General features: G+C 36.6%; 1 protein-coding gene across 1 annotated transcript in view; it reads left to right on the top strand.

Moving 5' to 3' along the window:
- LMBRD2 (LMBR1 domain containing 2) overlaps positions 1–18,188 on the top strand; it is a 32,297-nt gene that overhangs the window by 1,430 nt on the left and 12,679 nt on the right. The window contains exons 2-14 of the mRNA XM_066569023.1: positions 5,031–5,257; positions 5,694–5,773; positions 7,918–8,013; positions 8,866–9,033; positions 9,947–10,157; positions 11,622–11,696; positions 12,031–12,144; positions 12,719–12,902; positions 13,231–13,412; positions 14,188–14,321; positions 14,530–14,635; positions 15,356–15,453; positions 17,268–17,371. Of these exons, the coding sequence (XP_066425120.1) occupies positions 5,084–5,257; positions 5,694–5,773; positions 7,918–8,013; positions 8,866–9,033; positions 9,947–10,157; positions 11,622–11,696; positions 12,031–12,144; positions 12,719–12,902; positions 13,231–13,412; positions 14,188–14,321; positions 14,530–14,635; positions 15,356–15,453; positions 17,268–17,371 (1,726 nt within the window). The 5' untranslated portion in view covers positions 5,031–5,083. The remainder of the gene's footprint in view (positions 1–5,030; positions 5,258–5,693; positions 5,774–7,917; positions 8,014–8,865; positions 9,034–9,946; positions 10,158–11,621; positions 11,697–12,030; positions 12,145–12,718; positions 12,903–13,230; positions 13,413–14,187; positions 14,322–14,529; positions 14,636–15,355; positions 15,454–17,267; positions 17,372–18,188) is intronic.

The following is an 18,188-nucleotide window of genomic DNA, read 5'->3' as shown; positions in this document are numbered from 1 at the left end:
TCCTTTAGCAGAGGACAAGGCAGCACCATGTAAAGCAAATAAGCTTGCTTGCATTTGAACGCAAGAACCTTAATGTTCCTTGGTCAAGCATTTGTCTTGCATTTAGTGCTATTGTGTAGAACCTAGTCTCCTGCAAAATCTACTTTTCTTCATTACAAAATAGTTGTACTCACAGGTACTAATAATGTATCAGTCAGTATATAGACTGATGAGTGTGTCCTAGAAGAGCAAAGCCATGCAAATTACTTTCTTCACTAATTTCAGAGGTTGTTTTCTCAAATAGTGCAATCAAATAATTTCTCTGCTTTTCTTAGTCAGTTTGTGGCTATTTTATTTCTTTAGATAGCTTTCTCACTGTACAGAGATAAAGCACCTCTTTGTTGTCTGTTTATAAATACTTACTATTTCCCCCAAGATGTAAGGGCCAGTGTGTAGTAATAAAGTAAACAGAAAAACCCAAACCAACCAAAGAAAAAAAACCAAAAAAACCCCACAATGCCACCCCTCCCCTAAACCTGAAACCAACCTAAAAGAAATCCCCACAACACACTATGCAGACTTGAATACTGAAATAGCTGAAGGGACTACTTGTGTTGTTTCTTTGCCTCTTATTCTTCTCTGTCTGTCAGTTCTGAAATAGTAAGTTAGCCCATTTTATTGTTTTAAGAAGGAAGTATCAAGGATTCTTAGTGTGGGGCAGTTCTGTCAGTACTAAAGGCTGTAGTCTACTACTGCATGTCTGTAGAGCGAAGTCTTCATGACTCTTAGCAGCATCATTCTGCTGAGCAGGGCAGGCTTCAGAAACCAGACACTGGGTTTTTTTGCCAAGTGAAGTGTGCTGGTAATAAGAATATATAATAAGAACTAGCAGATTATTCTCTGACAGAAAGGCAGAAGGTCATAATTGAGCTGGCCATTGATATATTGCTGGAGATGGCAGCTTTTGTATTTGCAGGTGAGCTAGGAATTCAGCTTGAGGTGGCAGATGCTGTTGCCCAGATATATAATTTTTCTATGTTAAGGCTCTCAGCTCTGTTACTGACTGTCTCTGATAATCCCTTTCATAGTTCGGCAGCTTTTTCTCTTTTTCGGGTGACAGGTTTTCTTCAGACAGATGTAGTTATGATCTTTAAAAATACAAAGTAAGTGTTTGGTTTTTCAGGTGTTTAAGCTGAAATATCCAAAATGTCTAGAAATGCAGCTTTTTCAAATTAATTTGATCTCTACCTGAGAATGCTTGAAGAACAATAAAAAAAATTCTTTAGTATTCTAGAAATGTCTGGGGTACCAGACAGGAAAACCAGAAGCATGGTGGCTGTCTCTATTAGTAATATTTAAAGGACAAGCAGAGCTACAGATTGGCAGATTCCTCTTCTTCTTGAATTCCTGAAAAAAATTCTGGTGCTAAAGCTATTTGTAAGTACATAGAATATAATAGGTGAGTAAAAGACAGCAGCAGTTTGTCAAGGACAAATAGTTGAAGTAATCTAATCTATTTAAGTAATGACTGATAGACCTACTGTATACAAGAGGATCAGTTTATAATCTTATATATTGTTTAGTAGGACTTTGATTGTTCCTTCGGATGTTTTTTCTTGGGAAGGAAAGCTGGAAGAGCCCCTGTTGTGGCTGTGGAGGCCATTCCCTTGTCAAATACTTTTAATGTTTTTCAGAGTTCCGCTAATCAAATAGTAGGGTGATTAAAACTATAGAAGGCACAAAACTACCTGAGATTTCAGGTCTTTCTGAAAGTGGTAGTGTAAATCAAAATACCTTAAAGATTTGGAAACTTGTGAGGAGGGGAAACGGGTACAGCTGAGTAGAGTTTTGTGCCTGTGTTAAGCAGGAGCAATCAACCACAGAAATACAGGATAGAGAAGTAGTGTTGTGTTTCCTGGAGGGAAAGAATTTGGAGGCCTTAAGAAAGCTGACTTTGTGAAGGAAACGTCCTATTCCTGTGTATACTTTTTGGTAAGGCATGTGAAGCAGTGTTTAACGTCTGTTCAGGCCTCCTCAGGCATTTGCTGGGAGACTGGTGGAATCCTTCACAGATATGCTTTACTCTTTTTAGCCCTTCTTTGGGAATATAGTACTGGGGTGTCTTTGGTAAATTTGGTGCTGCACTAAAGCTCTAAGAAAGTATGGGGTTTTTCATTCTCTGCTGTTTCATTTAGTAACTCGAGATTTCTGTACCAGGCAGAGAAGTTAATTTGTAATGTAGATGTCGTGAGCGCAGTTACTCTTAGGTTGGCAGGGTAATTTAATACTCTTGATAGTAGCGAGTCTGTCATATAAAGGGAATTAAGCCTGAACTGAGCCTTTTATGATGCATGTAGCGTTAGTAGCTGGGTAAAATTAAAAACTTAGCTGATTTTATCTGTGTCTGAAAAGAAGCAGAAAAATCCTAAGCCAACACAAGAGCATGTCCTTACGTTTTATTGGTTAAGTTGCACTTCTCGTGCCAGTGTTTCAGCTTTTGATCTTATTTGTATTAATCTGTAGTTGCCTGGTTGTTCAGAAACTGAGTATGCCCATGAATACTTCTCCATTCATGGTAAGGGCTCTTGTTACTTTGTCGTTGCTTTAATAGGAGCATCCTCTAAGCCATTGAAGGTTGTACAGTACTAGAGAACCCTCCTAAGTGGTTACTTCAGGACAAGATTTTTTTAGCGATTCTGGAATTTCAGCCAGCTGATACTAGGTAGCTGTATGCCAGTAGTGAGATGGCTGTCTAAATAAAGTGATGAAACAGGATGATAGGTAAGAAGCTTACCTTTCTTTGAGCTAACAACCAGGTTCAGTGGCAAGTGCTGCTTTCCACAAGAAGGCATGGCTTTGTAGCCTGCAGTAATGTGTTTTAAGGCCTGATTCTAGTAGCACAGGTCCTAGATATGTCTACACTGTTGGGTTGGACTTAGTTCATCAGAAGAGCTCCTCTTGAGCGTTGCATTTCTCACTTTGTGGATTTTCTTCCATTTAATCTTTCTACACGGAGAGCTGGTTTTAAATGGTATATATCTAAAAATTTTAAACTGTTATTTTGAAAATGTGCATACACTAATTCAAAACAACTCTGTTACTAGTCTCAATCTTTTGAAAAAACAGGCCTTTCTTGTTTTGTTTTGAGATTAAAATAGGAACCAGAGAAGAACATAAAGATGTAGTATACTGATAACTGCAAAGTCATTTCTATCTTTGAAAGTGATTTAAGTTGTGGTAGGAATCAATTCCTTCTTTATCTTAGCATATTCAGTACATTTTTATAATACTTCTGGAAGTGCCCTCATGATAGTAGCTGAGTGCAGCATCTTGCACAAAAACTTTTTACCTTGTGTTTTGGTAGAAGCCTGTTAGGTGTGACTGTAATAAAACTTTGTGACTAATGAAGTATATGCTGTATAATTTTTTTGCTTATGTAGCAAAAGGTGTGGCTGTAATGGGCTTGAAAAGCTGCATGCCAGATAGCAGTGTCTTAATGAAGCTGATTAGTAATTGTTTTGTTATTTTTGCTTCTCTGGAATTGGCTGCTATACTGTAAATTGAAAAGGCTTTTCTGAAGAAGCAATAATGGTACAAAAGAACAGTCAAGGACTTGCTTTGGATAAGTGATTGAGAAATAGGTGGGATATCCTGAGTTCTTAATGTACAAATTATTCAGCTAAAGTAGAGTACAGACAGATAGTAAGGGGGTGATTTGTCATAATGGAAGTGTTGATAGTTTGATAAACATGTTTGATGAAAGGCAAAAAAGAAAAAGTGTGTGAATCTTTGACTAGAAACAGGAAGGTAACTCACTGGGGAGAAAAAAGAGCCACAGAATAATTGTTCCTTTTTGTTCTTGAGGTAGTAATGGCATCACAAACTTCGGAGTTTTTTTAGTGTAAATAAGAGAGTTTTCCCTACACAGTGCCCTGAAGCTTAATAGATCTGCTTAAGCAGTTTACTGAGAAATTAGTAAAAGAAATGGTTCACTTTACCAAGTTCTAAAGAGATTTAAAAGTAAGTAGAGGGGAATTTCAGTAATAACATTTCTTTTAAATCTCCAGGAAAGTGAACGTCTTAACAGCAAAGCCATAGCAAAAGCTATTTCCCTTAAATCAAATCAGTGAAATGTTAATCTTGATGGAGAGACAAGTCAGACTGGCCAGAGTAATACACTTTTTTTTTTAATAATGCATAAAATGCCTGTGATAAAATGATGCTTATTAAAAAGGTCTGAAGCAGTTTAAATAAAGATGTAGCAAGTCAGTGAAATTTTCTGTAGTGGATTTGTGCAGCTCACTGTCCATTTGTATCATAGCTTGTCTGTATGAAGCTATATGAACTTTCTTACAGTAGTCCTGACTGTAACGGAGTAATTAAACACAGAAGGACAAGCAAAGGAAAAATACATCATGGCAAACTATACCAAATGAATTGAGACCCTTGTTTCTCTGAATAGCACCAGAGGAGTAGGAAGGTGAATTGACATTCTTGAAATTTCAAACCTCAAAGAGGTGCATTACAAGTAGACTAACACATTCTTTGCTGCATTTTTATGCTCTGTTAACTCTTATTTATAGATTTTAAATATGTATTTGAGGTATGCTCCATTAAAATGTGGTTCATTAGCTATCCAGAAATATTTGATTTAAATATTTAACCATTTGTAGAAATTAGTTGATTGCTTCTAAAAGGAAAAAAAAAAGAGCAGAATAGATTTTCATCTTGAAATTTGTCCTGAACCTAAAGTTGGGCAGTAGTCTATTTAAGGACAGAGATTTGTCTCCTGGATCTATTGTATATTAAGATGATGAACAGGAGTTTTCCTAATATGTTGCTGGAAACGACAGCATTCGAATGACATGTTTTGATTTCTTCAGAGGACCTCAGGGCACCTTGCTGAAAATCTTTGGTTTTGTCTGATAAGAATCCTGGTCATGTGAAGTATGAAAAGTTTGTTAATATGTTTAAAGTGTCCATTGAATAACTCTTCTGTGTAAATATCTTCCATAGATTTTAATGTAATTAAATGTCTTTTTGTCTTGCAGTTTTGATCTGCTTTCCCAATTGCTTGTGGTGTGGCTGGGGCCAACATTTAACAATGAGTGGTGCAGCATTGGGCCTCGAGATAGTGTTTGTCTTTTTCCTGGCCTTATTCCTACTTCACCGGTATGGAGACTTCAAGAAACAGCACAGGCTGGTGATCATAGCAACATTATTGGCTTGGTATCTCTGCTTCCTGATTGTATTCATACTGCCTCTGGATGTCAGTACGGTAAGAAATGTGCAGGGCTTCCTGCTTAATCCCATCAAATGTTTGTGGTATTTCTCTAAACTAGTGATTGCAGGAGACCATCTCTTAGAAACACCAAAGAAATCTTCCATATAGTATCTTAATAAATTAAACATGACAATGCCTTGTGTTCATAATTAATTTTACTTTTTGTCGGTCTCATCAGATAACAAATCTATTTCAAACATTTTAAAATTTCATCATTTGTTTGTAACAATTTTTTTATCTGTTTAGGCAGCATAAGGACGCTGTCAGCATTTTACTTCCTTGACTGCTGATTGCATGTTGATTTGAATGTTTATTGGTATAATTAATTTCAAATGTAAACCTGGAGTACAGGAAATGTCTTTAAAATAAGACTTACTACTTTTAAATAAGTGTTTTACCTTTTTGGTCACTGATATAATTTGTCTTTTAGACTATCTATAATCGATGCAAGCTTGCGGTTAACTCCAGTCCTGCAGAAAGTAATGGCTCTTACGTTACTCTTGCTCCAAGGTATGAACTACATGTTTTTTCCTTTAGACTGTATTTATGATTTTCTTTTTTTAATTGATAGCATATTGAGTTTTTAACGTTGAGGAATAAGTATTATCTGTGTGATGCAAATTTTGAAGTTTGTAAATACACAGGACAGTGAGGGAAAAGGTGATGAAAGGTGGATCTTTATCTGCTGAGAGTAATTACATAGTAATTATTTAGTAGTTCTAGGTGGTTACCCAACTATTCTTTTTTAATGTCACTAGAGTTCCTTTTTCTTGTTAAAGCAATAGGACTGAGCTTTTTGAGCAATCCTAGTTATGAGGAGAGGCTTTGATGAATGCTTATCCTTTACAATCTTAAAGACTTCAAACCTGAAAATCTAATTTTATACCTTTAATTTATACCATATGAATGAAATCAGCTGCTTGTCTCATATGTCAGGGACATATCTAATTGCTTCTTATAATTACATATACATGGTAATTGCAGTTATCTGAAATGTGCTGTATTCCACCAAAGTAATGGTAGTCTGCTAGGGGTGTCCTGGCAGGAAGAAAGCAATCTCTAACCATGGAGGAGTGGACTAATGTGGGCTCTTTCTGTGGCTGCTCATCCCTTAGCCTATGCTGGCTGTTTCCCTGTGTGACTGATGTGGGCAGTGTAGTTATCTGTAAGATGATCTGAGCCTTTAAGATATCAGCTGATATGTCTGTGCAAAGTCTTGCCAGTCTTGCTGCCCCAAAGAGGAGCCTGGAAAAATGGTGAAATGACAGTCACACAATATTGCACCCTATTCTTAAGACCACCCAGTGGATGTTAATTAAAACTATTTAATTTGAAAACTATTCAGTAATCTTTCAATTTATTTATAGCTTCAGACAGACTTTTTTTCTTAGAACCACAGAATGGTTTGGGTTGGAAGGAACCTTAAATATCATCCAGTTCCAATCATCTTCCAGGAGCAGAGACACCTTCCACTAGGCCAGGTTGCTCCATCCAACCTGGCCTTGAATGCTGTCGGGGTGGGGCATCCACAGCTTCTCTGGCAACCTGTGCCAGTGCCTCACCACCATCACAGTAAAGAATTTCTTCCAGATCTCTGATTTAAACCTGCCCTCTGTCAGTTGAAAACCATTGCCCCTTGTCCTGTCACTTTGCCCATATAAAAAGTCCATTTCCTTCCTTTTTATAAACCCCCTTAAAGTACTGGAAGGTGCTGTAAGGTCTCCTGGCACCTTCTCTTCTCCAGGCTGAACAACCCCTGCTCTCTCAGCCTGTCATAGAGGTTTCAGTAGCTCTGATAGGAGAGGTGCTGAAACCTTTAGTCATACTACCTGTCATTCTATCTTAAGTTGATAATTTTGAAAATATTTAGGCCATGCACATAAAAACTTACGACTCAGGTTTAACTACTTTGACCCTGGAAAATACCAATTATTTCTCATTAGGTAATCACATCTAAGTTGACTTTATTGCCCCTTGACTCACCCTTGCTTCATTACCCAGCCAGGTGTGCGGAAAAAAAATAAACTGCCTTAGTTTAGATAGACACCTTTTCCTTTGTTCTTTTTCTTTTCTTTTCTTTTTCTTAAAAGGGCTCATAGGACTTTCCTGTCTTCTGTAGTGAACACTACCTGTCAGAAGAGTATTGGCTTAGTGAATCAAAATTTATATAAGACTGACTTGATCCAGCTGGGTGGCAGAAGAAACAACTAATATGTTCTTTTTATGACTAAGTGCTCTAGATGATGATGATGTGCCTAGATATTTTTTAAAAACCTGCACTAACTAAAATTTAATGCTTCTCTGTTTAAACAAGTGTTCTTTCTGTGCATGAAATAATTACTACTGAAAACCAACAACTGTAACCTTAAAATGCTTTACTGAATAGTCCTCTTCAGTCTTGAGCTTCTGGGTTTTTTTCTCTAAGAAAGATGTCATGTCCAAATACATTATTTGTGGTTAGGAAAATGATAAATATTTCTAGTGATTATTCAGTTTATTTATATGGGAGACAGATGATTGTTGACTGTGTACTTGAATAGTATTGTACTACTTCTATGTTCTTTTCAAAGAACTTCCTAGATAGGAATTTATAGAAGATGCTTTTTATACTCAGGGTTCTATAACTAACAATAGTCTTCTTTACATTGTAACAGCAAGCAAAAATGTTTCAAACCCTGGAGTTATATTCCTGATGGAATTATGCCAATTTTCTGGCGTGTTGTGTATTGGACATCTCAGTTTTTAACATGGTAAGTAAGGCAAAAGAATATGGCAAGGAGTATGATACAGTTCTTAAATGGACCATCTTAACAGTCATAGCATTCTTTAAAAATGTATATCAGTATGGAGAAGAGCTTTTAAATTGCATATTATTTGCTAGTAGTGAAATTTCGTTATAATTACTAATTTAGTCATACTTTTTTTTTCTTGCTTCTGTGGAAGCAACTTTCAGGTGGCAGCCATTTATCCTTGGTTCCCTTTTGTAGTTGAAACTAAGCAATTTACATGTGTAGGTGTTTATGGATAAATTGTCTGAAATAAATGGGTTTTAGGCAGCCAGATACCAAAATAATTCTATTAATAATTTGGGAGATTTTTAAGTAATATTGTAAATTAGTTGGTTTTATCAGATATATTGCACAAAGCTTTAGATAGAACTACAGAAAAAAGATTTGTGTGTGGGGTTTTGGGTTGTCTGTGCTTTGTGCAGTTTCTGATCAACCTGTTATCAGATAATTATTTTTGTAATTTCAAGGATATCAGGGTTGGTAGTTCATTCTTACTTATCACAGATTTTTCATAGCAAAGCTAACTGTATTGTTTTTATCTGCAGCTTGTGTAAGGTTTGCCATCAGACAGGTACATCTAGAATAAAAACATCTAAGTGGCTAATTTCTTAGAAGCTTGGGAGTCTTAAAACTTTTAACACCCCTGCCTCGGTAACCTGACACTGCTAAAGTTCTTTTTTGGGGAGGTTGGTGGTTTGGGTGTTTGGGAGATTTTTTTGGTGGGAGTTGGTGGGTTTTTTATTTTGTTGTTTTTTGTTTTGGGTTTTTTTCTGATTGGCTGATGTGGTTTTGTTTTGTTTCGTTTTCTCCTAGGATTCTGCTCCCTTTTATGCAGTCATATGCTAGATCAGGAGGGTTCTCCATCACTGGAAAGATTAAAACTGCTCTGATTGAGAATGCCATCTATTATGGCACTTACTTGCTGATTTTTGGAGCGTTTCTAATATATGTGGCTGTAAACCCAAACTTCAATTTACAATGGTAAGAATAAGGCTGTAAACACTTACATGAGTTCTAACACAATTGTCATGGATAATTTCTTCTGTTGATGAAATGAGTCTTTCTGAAAAAACTAGTTTTAGTCATAATATTTTTCTAGTCAGTTAGAAAATTATGTTAACTTTTTATATGAAATGGGCTTTTTTGAATATTTATAGAAATTTGGGGTTTGATACTCTGATTTTAGTATGTACAGCAGAGGAATCCTCTTGTATTTACAGTGGTGCTTTTTTCTCCATACAAACACATTTGCAAAGTTAGTGCAGAAACTTCCAGTATTTTCAGAACAACATATTTCAAAAAATCAGTATTTCCTATGTAGTGCCTCTTAATACTGTAGACTTTAAAGGTGAAAAGGGAATAAAATAAATTAAATATAATTAATTTAATAAATTAAATATAATAAAATAATTGACATCGATAAATTGCTTATAGTCTTCCATACCAGATGGAATAGAAATTCCATTTGAATAAAATTCCTGAACACAATATTCTGAATACAAATCTTGGGTTCTGAATTTGTTTCTTACGGTGACTGCCATTATGCTATTTTGACCTCACTGTCAGTAGGTTTGGTAAGTTCATGTTGTTTCCTAAGGCAACATATTCCTTTAGGAGAACAGTTTCTTTGGGAACAAACAAACCAATTCATATCTGCCATCCATAATGGGCAGAACAGGAGATACAGGAAAATTGTGGCAGCTTTAAATACGGCCAGGCAGCAGACTGGCTCCAGGCAAAAATCTAGGTGATACCAGAGTCTGTTCCTGTAAACTTGAAAGCCATATTGGTACATATTGATACCTCAGGCTGGTTTCTTGCAGCCAGGATAGGATTGTTTGGGTTTTTTATTGTTTGTTGTTTGTTTGGGTTTTTTATTTTGTTGTTTCCTTAGGAACCAGCTTCAGACTATTGGAATAGCTGCTGCAAACACATGGGGTCTGTTCCTTCTTGTGTTGCTTTTGGGTTATGGTTTGGTGGAAATCCCTCGTTCTCACTGGAATGGGGCCAAGAGGGGTTATCTACTCATGAAGACTTACTTCAAAGCTGCCAAACTGATGACTGAAAAAGCAGATGCAGAGGAGAATTTAGAGGATATTATGGAGGTGAGTAACTAGCTTTCCCTGTGGAAAAGAGTGAAGGCTGCTGTTGTGTCTGAATTCATTGGTGTTGGACACTTGTAAAGTGAGCTTAGTGTAAAATATCTGTAAACTAAGAAAATTATTATAGTGTGCCGCTTGATAACACTCATTCCTATGCAAGAGTCAAAACAGAAATAGTCCTTGCTGTGATGAACTTAAAAGTCATAGCAACTTGATAACCATTATTTGATTAGTCTATTCTTTTATTGACACTTTTGGTGTAGTACTGCTCACTAACAAATAACAGAGTGAGCTTGAATAGGCAGTGTATAAATGTTTCACTAATGTTAAAATTGTGTACTTCTTCTATGCTCTGCTTGCAGTGTATTTCTGGACTCTCGAGAAGAGTTTCCAAATTGTGGGGCCGCAATTACATGCTCTTTAAGAAGAGAACATATAGATAATTGTTTCTTTCAAAGTTTGTTTAGAGACTATTATTAATAGAGTATTCGTGAGCAATAGGCTCTAATGTAGTTCAAGAACAGAATGGAAATCTAGCCCTTTGAGTTCCTGGTTCTTCTGCTGGGGTACCATGGCTTGGAATAATATGTGTGAACTGTTGTAGAATAGGGTGGAAATTTGTGTTATGTATTATTTGTACTGACACATAACACAAATAGACTCTTAATCACATAATAGTAACAAAATCTTCATTCATCTATAACAGCATTTAGAAGAAACTGCTAAAACAGTTAAAACATCTTAAGTGGGACGTAACTACAAAACTTACTAGAAAATGAGCAATGACAACCCTCTTTTACCAGGATAGAAAGATAGAATATTTCCGCTGGAGGGCACCAGCAACAGTCATCTGATGCAGCTGTGTGAGCGCTTCAGAGCTGACCAAAAGTTGAAGCAAATTACTAAGAGCATTGTTCGGATGCCTGGAGAAGGAGATGCTGATCCCTTTTCCCTGGCAGCCAGTGACAGGATGCATGGGGAAAGCTGTGTCCAGAGAGGTCCAGACTGGACATTAGGAAGCAGTTCCTCACCACAAGGGGAGTAGTTAGTATCACAGTGGAACTGGCTTCCTAAAGTGGTGGTCAATGCCCTGAGTCAGTCAGTGGGACTTATGCTTTATGTCCTTTTTATCTGTAACTTAAACAAGAAAGTCTTTTCCATTTCAGCCTTCATCCATAGAAACCAATCCTCCATGTATTTATATAGTTGCATATTTGTACACTGCTGTTCTTTAAAAAAAAAAACAACCATTAACTGTTCTTTACAATACTTCACTTACCTTTTATGACATATTTGGTAAAACTATGGCTTTTAGGAAGCTGTATTTTTTTAAGCTTTGATGGCTGACTGTTGGGAGGGCTGCAACTCTTAATTGACCAGTAAAAATTTATGGTTAATGAAAATTTTTTTTATTGACGTTTTAATGTAGCATAGGTAAACTACTCTGTTATTTTTTTCTCTCAACAGGAAGTCCGTAAAGTAAGTGAGAGTATCAAATATAACCACCCTTTGAGGAAATGTGTTGACACTATACTGAAAAAGGTAACCAATTGCTCATCTTCAACCATAATTACTCAACTGGGAGGAGGTGTTTCCTGCACATACAGAATACTTGTACATTACTTTCTTTTGCTCTTAATATAAAATCTCTAGTTGACATCTTCTGAGTTTCTGTTGAGACTGAGTTGAAATTCTTTGTGAAGTATTTTCTTATGACATGTGGAATTATCAGATGTATTTTGACATAGCATTGTAGAAAGAGAGAAAAATGTATGCTTAGATTGAGCTTTTCAGTTGCATGAAACTTTTACAAATAATTAGCCAAAGCTGCTTGCTACTCTTTTGTCTCCCAGTTAATTTTCCCTTTTCCTTCCAGTGCCCTACTGAGTACCAGGAAAGAATGGGTAGAAACATGGATGATTATGAAGATTTTGATGAAAGACAGAACAGTTATCCCAGTGAAAAAAGTTTGGCCAAACTTCACAAGCAGGTATATTAATAGATGGGAGAATGCCTCATTTAAGCTACTGTAGCGAGAGTAAATGCTAGTCAAAGATTTTGAATGCACTTTGTCTGGACTGTTGAGTACAGTGGGTTTATGCTACTTAACAGAAACTTTTCTTGGTGAGAGAATGCACAGACAATTAATATGCCAAGTGATCAAAGTTCTGGATGTGTAAAAGATGTTCTTCCTGTGTTGTATCTTGATAGTGTTATAGCTGTCTGTGAATAAACCTTATAATGGTTGACTGACAGTGCATTCTGAAAAAGAAATTATAGTAAAAGCTTGATATTTACTGAGATGCAAAAATAAAGAGGTAGGTTGGGAAAAGTAGGATTTACCTGCTACAGATGGTTTGTGATGAAAGAGGTGCAAAACTCAGTAATTGTGTATGTAGTACTTCCATGATTTATGTATTTTAGAGAATTACCTACCTGCTTTTTTTGAAGGTACAGTCTTTGCAGTTCTGCAATGTATGTGTTTTCAAGGGATTTTACAAGGATTTTCTGCCATTTTTTGAAACAAGTACCCTGAAACCCTAATTTCTTGCAATTTATTGTAGGTAATCTATTCAGTGCAGAGACATCGTCGTACACAGGTCCAGTGGCAAATTCTTTTAGAGCAAGCATTTTACCTGGAAGATGTGGCAAAAAATGAGAGCAGTGCAACTCGACAGTTTGTTCATACCTTTCATTCCCAGGAACCAGAAAATAAAATCATTCAGTACTTCTATACACCAACGGTTGGTAAGTGCTGTCATGCTGGTTTTAGGTATGTTAAAGCATAACTGATACCTTTCTGTAACAAAAACCAATTGTTTTATGTAAGAAGTTCAGCTGCAGCAGAGGGAAGCATGTCTGGAATATTAATGTATTTATGTAATGGAAGAGCTATCAGATACTAATTTATGCTCTTGGCCATATGCCTCAATTTTATTTACAAATTCAGTAGCAGTTATATTATAAAGCAATAAAGCAACAGCAAACTTGGAAGCCTTTTGTGAGCGAGTTCTGTTTCTGGTTGTGTAATTTTCATTAACCTGTTTCGGATATGTCTGTGTGTTTGTTTTTCCAGAGTGGTACTGGGAGTGCCTTCTGCGACCATGGTTTTACAGAGTGCTTGCAGTTGTGCTGGCCACATTCTCTGTAATTGTTGTGTGGTCAGAGTGCACATTCTTCAGCACAAAACCAGTTCTGTCACTATTTGCGGTTTTCATACAGCTGGCAGAAAAGACATACAATTATATATATATAGAGGTAAGTTGGAGATAGTCACTTGAAAAAAAATACTTTCAGATCAATGGTTATGATAACAGCAGTAGATAAAATAGATTTTTAAATAAATCTCTAAATAATCTGTCAACTTTTAGGAGGTCTCTAAATATATTTCTTTGTGTGGAGGAAGTCTGCCTTTTGCCACTTGTTAAAACTCAGAAATACCTGGTGAAGGCATGACCTAGCTGGCCTGAATATCATGTATAGAGTAGTTTCTGCAACAGTAGGTTGGAACATAGGTGTGAATTAGACTTTCTGTCTATAAACAGTCATGTGTGTGACCTCAGTTTCCTAAACAGGAATTTGCGAATGACCGGGAGTCCAGTTAAAGGTGTGGCTAGCATATGTGTGCACAAATTTATCAGTAAAATACTGAGCTGAAAAATTCCAGTATACTTAGCAAAGGCTGATTTGAAAACACTTGGTTTATGCCTTTTTTTGTGGGAATAAGTGCCAGATCAATCATGGTAATTATTGAGGCAATTATAGCAATTTTATTTACATTAACAAGAAGTAGTAGAATGTTTCTAGGGTCAGCTGTGTTAGCTTCTGTGTAAAATGTTATAATTTCCAATTTAAATTGCTCTGAAAAACTCCCAAAACTCTTCACAGAGCTGGTGGTGTTCTCACATCTCAAAATGAAAAGTAAAGGCTGGAGATGGTCTCTGCATGTGACAGGCTATCTGCTAAACACATTAAAACCTTTAATAGAATTCTACATTTAAGCAACTTAACAACACCTTTTTTTTCCCCCTAGATGGCCTGTTTTCTTACCATATTTTTCTTAAGTATCTGTGTTTACTCTACTGTCTTCAGGATCCGTGTGTTTAACTATTATTACTTAGCTTCACATCATCAGACAGATGCATACAGTCTCCTTTTCAGTGGCATGTAAGTATTTGGTATATGTTTTACAGGTGTTCTATCAACTACTGAATTGAAAATGTCGATGAAACTTCCATTTACATTCTTTAATTTGTAATTTATGGGTATAATTCCTAATGAGCTCTACACCGTTGTTCTATGATAGATCCAGTTGTGACTTTGTATGTTATGTAAGAAATGCTTTTAAATGCTGTTGCCTCTTGCATTTGTGCAGGTTATTTTGCCGTCTTACTCCACCTTTGTGCTTGAACTTTCTGGGCTTGACCCATATGGATGCAACAATCTCTCACAAAAACACTCAGCCAACTGCTTATACGTCTGTAAGTAAGAAAATATGGGTTTGAGCTTTTGATATGGTTTGGAGAATAGACACAGTATTTTTAAATATATCTTATTGTAAAATATAGATATTCAAAGCTTTTCAATCTTTCCAACATGGTAAAAAATACTTGGTTATAGGCGAGGAGTTTGGTAATGATTTCCAGAAGTCATCAATAGCTTTTTTTTTCCCCCCCCCTTTATCCTAAGAAAGTAAAGTATTGTACTTTAGAGTTAAGGGTGTTCTTGATCTCCTAATACCAATTTCATTTCCTAATACTAATTTCTGTTAGTTTTAGCTTTCAGTGGCTTTAGCATGTAGGCCATCCCTATAGATCAGGAGCAATCCTAACTTCCTACTGAAAACTAGTGAGTTTGGTTTTATTGAAGACCTGGTTTCTGTGGCAAGTTATATCTCATGTCTTTGTTGTTAGTAACTAGATTCTTTGTGTTGTCTAGAGACTTTTTCACAGCAGATGAAAACAATCCACCAGATTTGCCCTTGTTCTAGAGTGGGTGAGACTACAAAATCTAGCATTTTAGAAATCTCAAAGTGCTGGAGGTGACCTTTACATCTGCTTATTCTCAAGCAGACCTGTCATAATATTGCCTATATTTCAATTACTGTAAAGGATTGTGTATTTATGAGAAGGCACGATCTTCATGGGTTTGTGTAGAATATAGCTAATTAGAGCTTGTTCCTGGGAATGTTTTTTTCCTAGATAATGGGATCCATGAGAGTGCTGTCCTTCATTGCAGATGGATTCTATATCTACTACCCAATGCTTGTTGTCATTCTCTGTATTGCTACGTACTTCAGGTTAGTGATTTGCAAAATAAATCCTCTTTACAGTAATAAAACTTCTTTATTAATGTGCTTCTTTACATTAATAAAACTAGTTTCATCTAATTCAGGAAGAGATTCAGTACTCCTTTTCCAGCAGTTGAGTTGTGTCATTCTAATAAAAATGCAAAACCTAAGTCTGTAGATTGCTATTTATGTAGGGGAAATGTATACATTTTAAAAATACAGATTGTATTAACTCATAACTGAGTTAATTTAAACTTCATTCCTAGATCTTAAGGGGCGATCTGTTCAAACTTTGGAGCCTGGGGACATTTAGATTGTGCTTTTGAGATTAAAATTATCATGAGAAAGCTGTTTTCAGCAAAGTTTTCTAATAAATTAAGGACGCCTAGCAGCATTTTTAGGCATTGAACTTTCTAAAGACTCATATCAAGTTTCTGATGTGTTATGAAACTTCTGGTAACACATGCTGGATTAAGTAATTTGATCTTGTTTCCCTAAAGCACAGTTTGTTGGACGCTGGAAGGATAACTGCGGAAAACATCATTACATTCTTGCTTTATATTTCAAAATGTCTGCTTTTGATCACTGTACTTTTAGTCTGATCTTGCTGAAATACAAATTTATGTTAGTATCTTCAATTCTGCATTTCCATTCAGTCAGAAGCAATCTCTGTGTTTTTTAGTCAAGTACAATGTAGTGAAATGCCTTGGATACCCATTAATATTGTATGTGTATCTATAGATAGTAAGTAGCGGGTATCTAGTTGTGAGTTTTCCCTTTTACCTTAAAAGTTAAGTGACAAAAGTGGTGGTAAAGCTAAAAAAAAAAACCAAAATGAACAACAAACAGGAAAGCAAATTACAAGAAAAGAGAAATTTGATCTCTTGGATCTCTTGTCCATGATGATCATCCTGGGGCTTGAATGCCAAAGTGAAAAGGAAGAATAAAAATTAAAGGAGAGAGGGTTGCTTTAATGACCTCTGCTAATAAAGATACATGCAAAAACTAAGGTTGAATTAAAATCTGTTCAGGAAAGATGATTCTCCTTTGCTTAATCCAGCAGTCTTAAATTTAAGGTAGTATCAAGAAAAAATTTACCAATACTCCAGTTTGGAGGAAGGAAAACAGTACAAAAACAGCAGTTTTGTTTTCTGGTGTGAAGTTGAAAAGATCAAAGTGATTTCATGCTATGTAGTTCCAGGACTGGCTTAAAAAAGGTGGAGCAAGCTTGCTACCTGACTGCTGCCAATGGCTATCCAAATGGGCAGCCAGCATCCCTACAGCTTAAAAGTATGCAGTTCACATTCTCCTGAGTGAAACCCTGAGGTGAAAGTGGATTTCCTATGTTGTTACTGTTTCAAAAACAGAGAAATCAGAATAAGGATAATTTTTATAGTAATTGTCTTTTGGCAAAGAAGAGTTAATGATATAGGTACAAATTCTGTTATATCTGAGAACATTTAAAGCAAACGTCTCATGTCAGACACATTTAAAGCAAGTGTCATTTGCACTACTCTCAGATTATATGCATTTTAATCTCTGTTTGAGTAGGGTTATTCTATCACTTCCAGTTGTATTTAGGAATGTGTTACTGTTCTCGGTCACCTAGGTCACCCTACTGTTCTGGGTCACCACTTATTGTTCTGAGTTCGAAATTTTCTGTTTTCTCAGCTGGTGTAATAGTCCATCTTTTTTTTCTTTGTTTTTCCTTTTTACTTGGATTGTTCATATAGTTCTGAATAGTTTGTTTTACATTTTGTTCTGTAATGTATCTAAATTACTAACTGTAAATTAACAAAGGAAATTGCTTCTTCTTTTACCAGTTTAGGAACTCGTTGTTTGAATCTTTTGGGGTTCCAGCAGTTCATGGGTGATAGCGAAATGACCTCTGATTTGATTGATGAAGGAAAAGAGCTAATCAGAAGAGGTAAATTAGGTCTTCTGTCACAGTCTCCCTGTGAAATCATACTACTATAGAATTATCAAGGCTCGAAAACACCTCTAAGATAGAATCGAAGCCTTATTCCAGCACTGACAAGTTCCCCACTGAACCATGTCTGCAAATGCAACACCTGAACATCTTTTAAGTGCCGTCAGGGATGTTGACTCCAGACTTCCCTGAGCAGCCTATTCCAATGTCTGACAACCCTTTCAGTGAAGAATTTTTTCCTAATATCCAGACTTCCGTAGTACAACTTCAGGCCATTCCCTCTTGTCTTGTTGTTTATTACTTAGGAGACCAACCCCTACCTCACTACACTCTCTTGTCAGGGAGTTGTTAAGTGATAAGGACTCCCCTGAGCCTGCTCTTTTCCAGGCTAAACACCCCCACCTCCTTCAGCTGCTCCTCATCACACTCATGCTTCAGACCCTTCCCCAGCTCCGTTGCCCTTCTCTGGACTCAGAACTGGACACAGAATTTGAAATGTTGCATCTCCAGTACCCAGCACAGAGGGACAATCACTGCCCTGGTCCTGCTGACAACCACTGCTGGTCCAGGCCAGGTGCCTTTGGCTTTCTTGGCCAGCTGGGCACACCCTGGCTCATGTTCAGCCACTCTCAGCCAGCACTCCCAAATCCTTTTCCAAGCGGCTGCTTTCCAAGTGCTCTGCCCCAAGCCTTTAGCATTGTGTGGGTTGTTGTGACCCAATTGAAAATTGAAAGGAAAGTGGTTTGGTGAGCATTTTCACCAGCTCCCTCTGTCCTTTTGGGTTGATCCCATCTGACCCAACAGATCTGTGTCT

The sequence above is a fragment of the Molothrus aeneus genome, chromosome Z (genome assembly GCF_037042795.1).
Source record: "Molothrus aeneus isolate 106 chromosome Z, BPBGC_Maene_1.0, whole genome shotgun sequence".
Classification (NCBI taxonomy): Eukaryota; Metazoa; Chordata; class Aves; order Passeriformes; family Icteridae; genus Molothrus; species Molothrus aeneus.
Note: the sequence above shows the minus strand (reverse complement) of the source record. Positions and strands in the feature narration are given on the sequence as shown.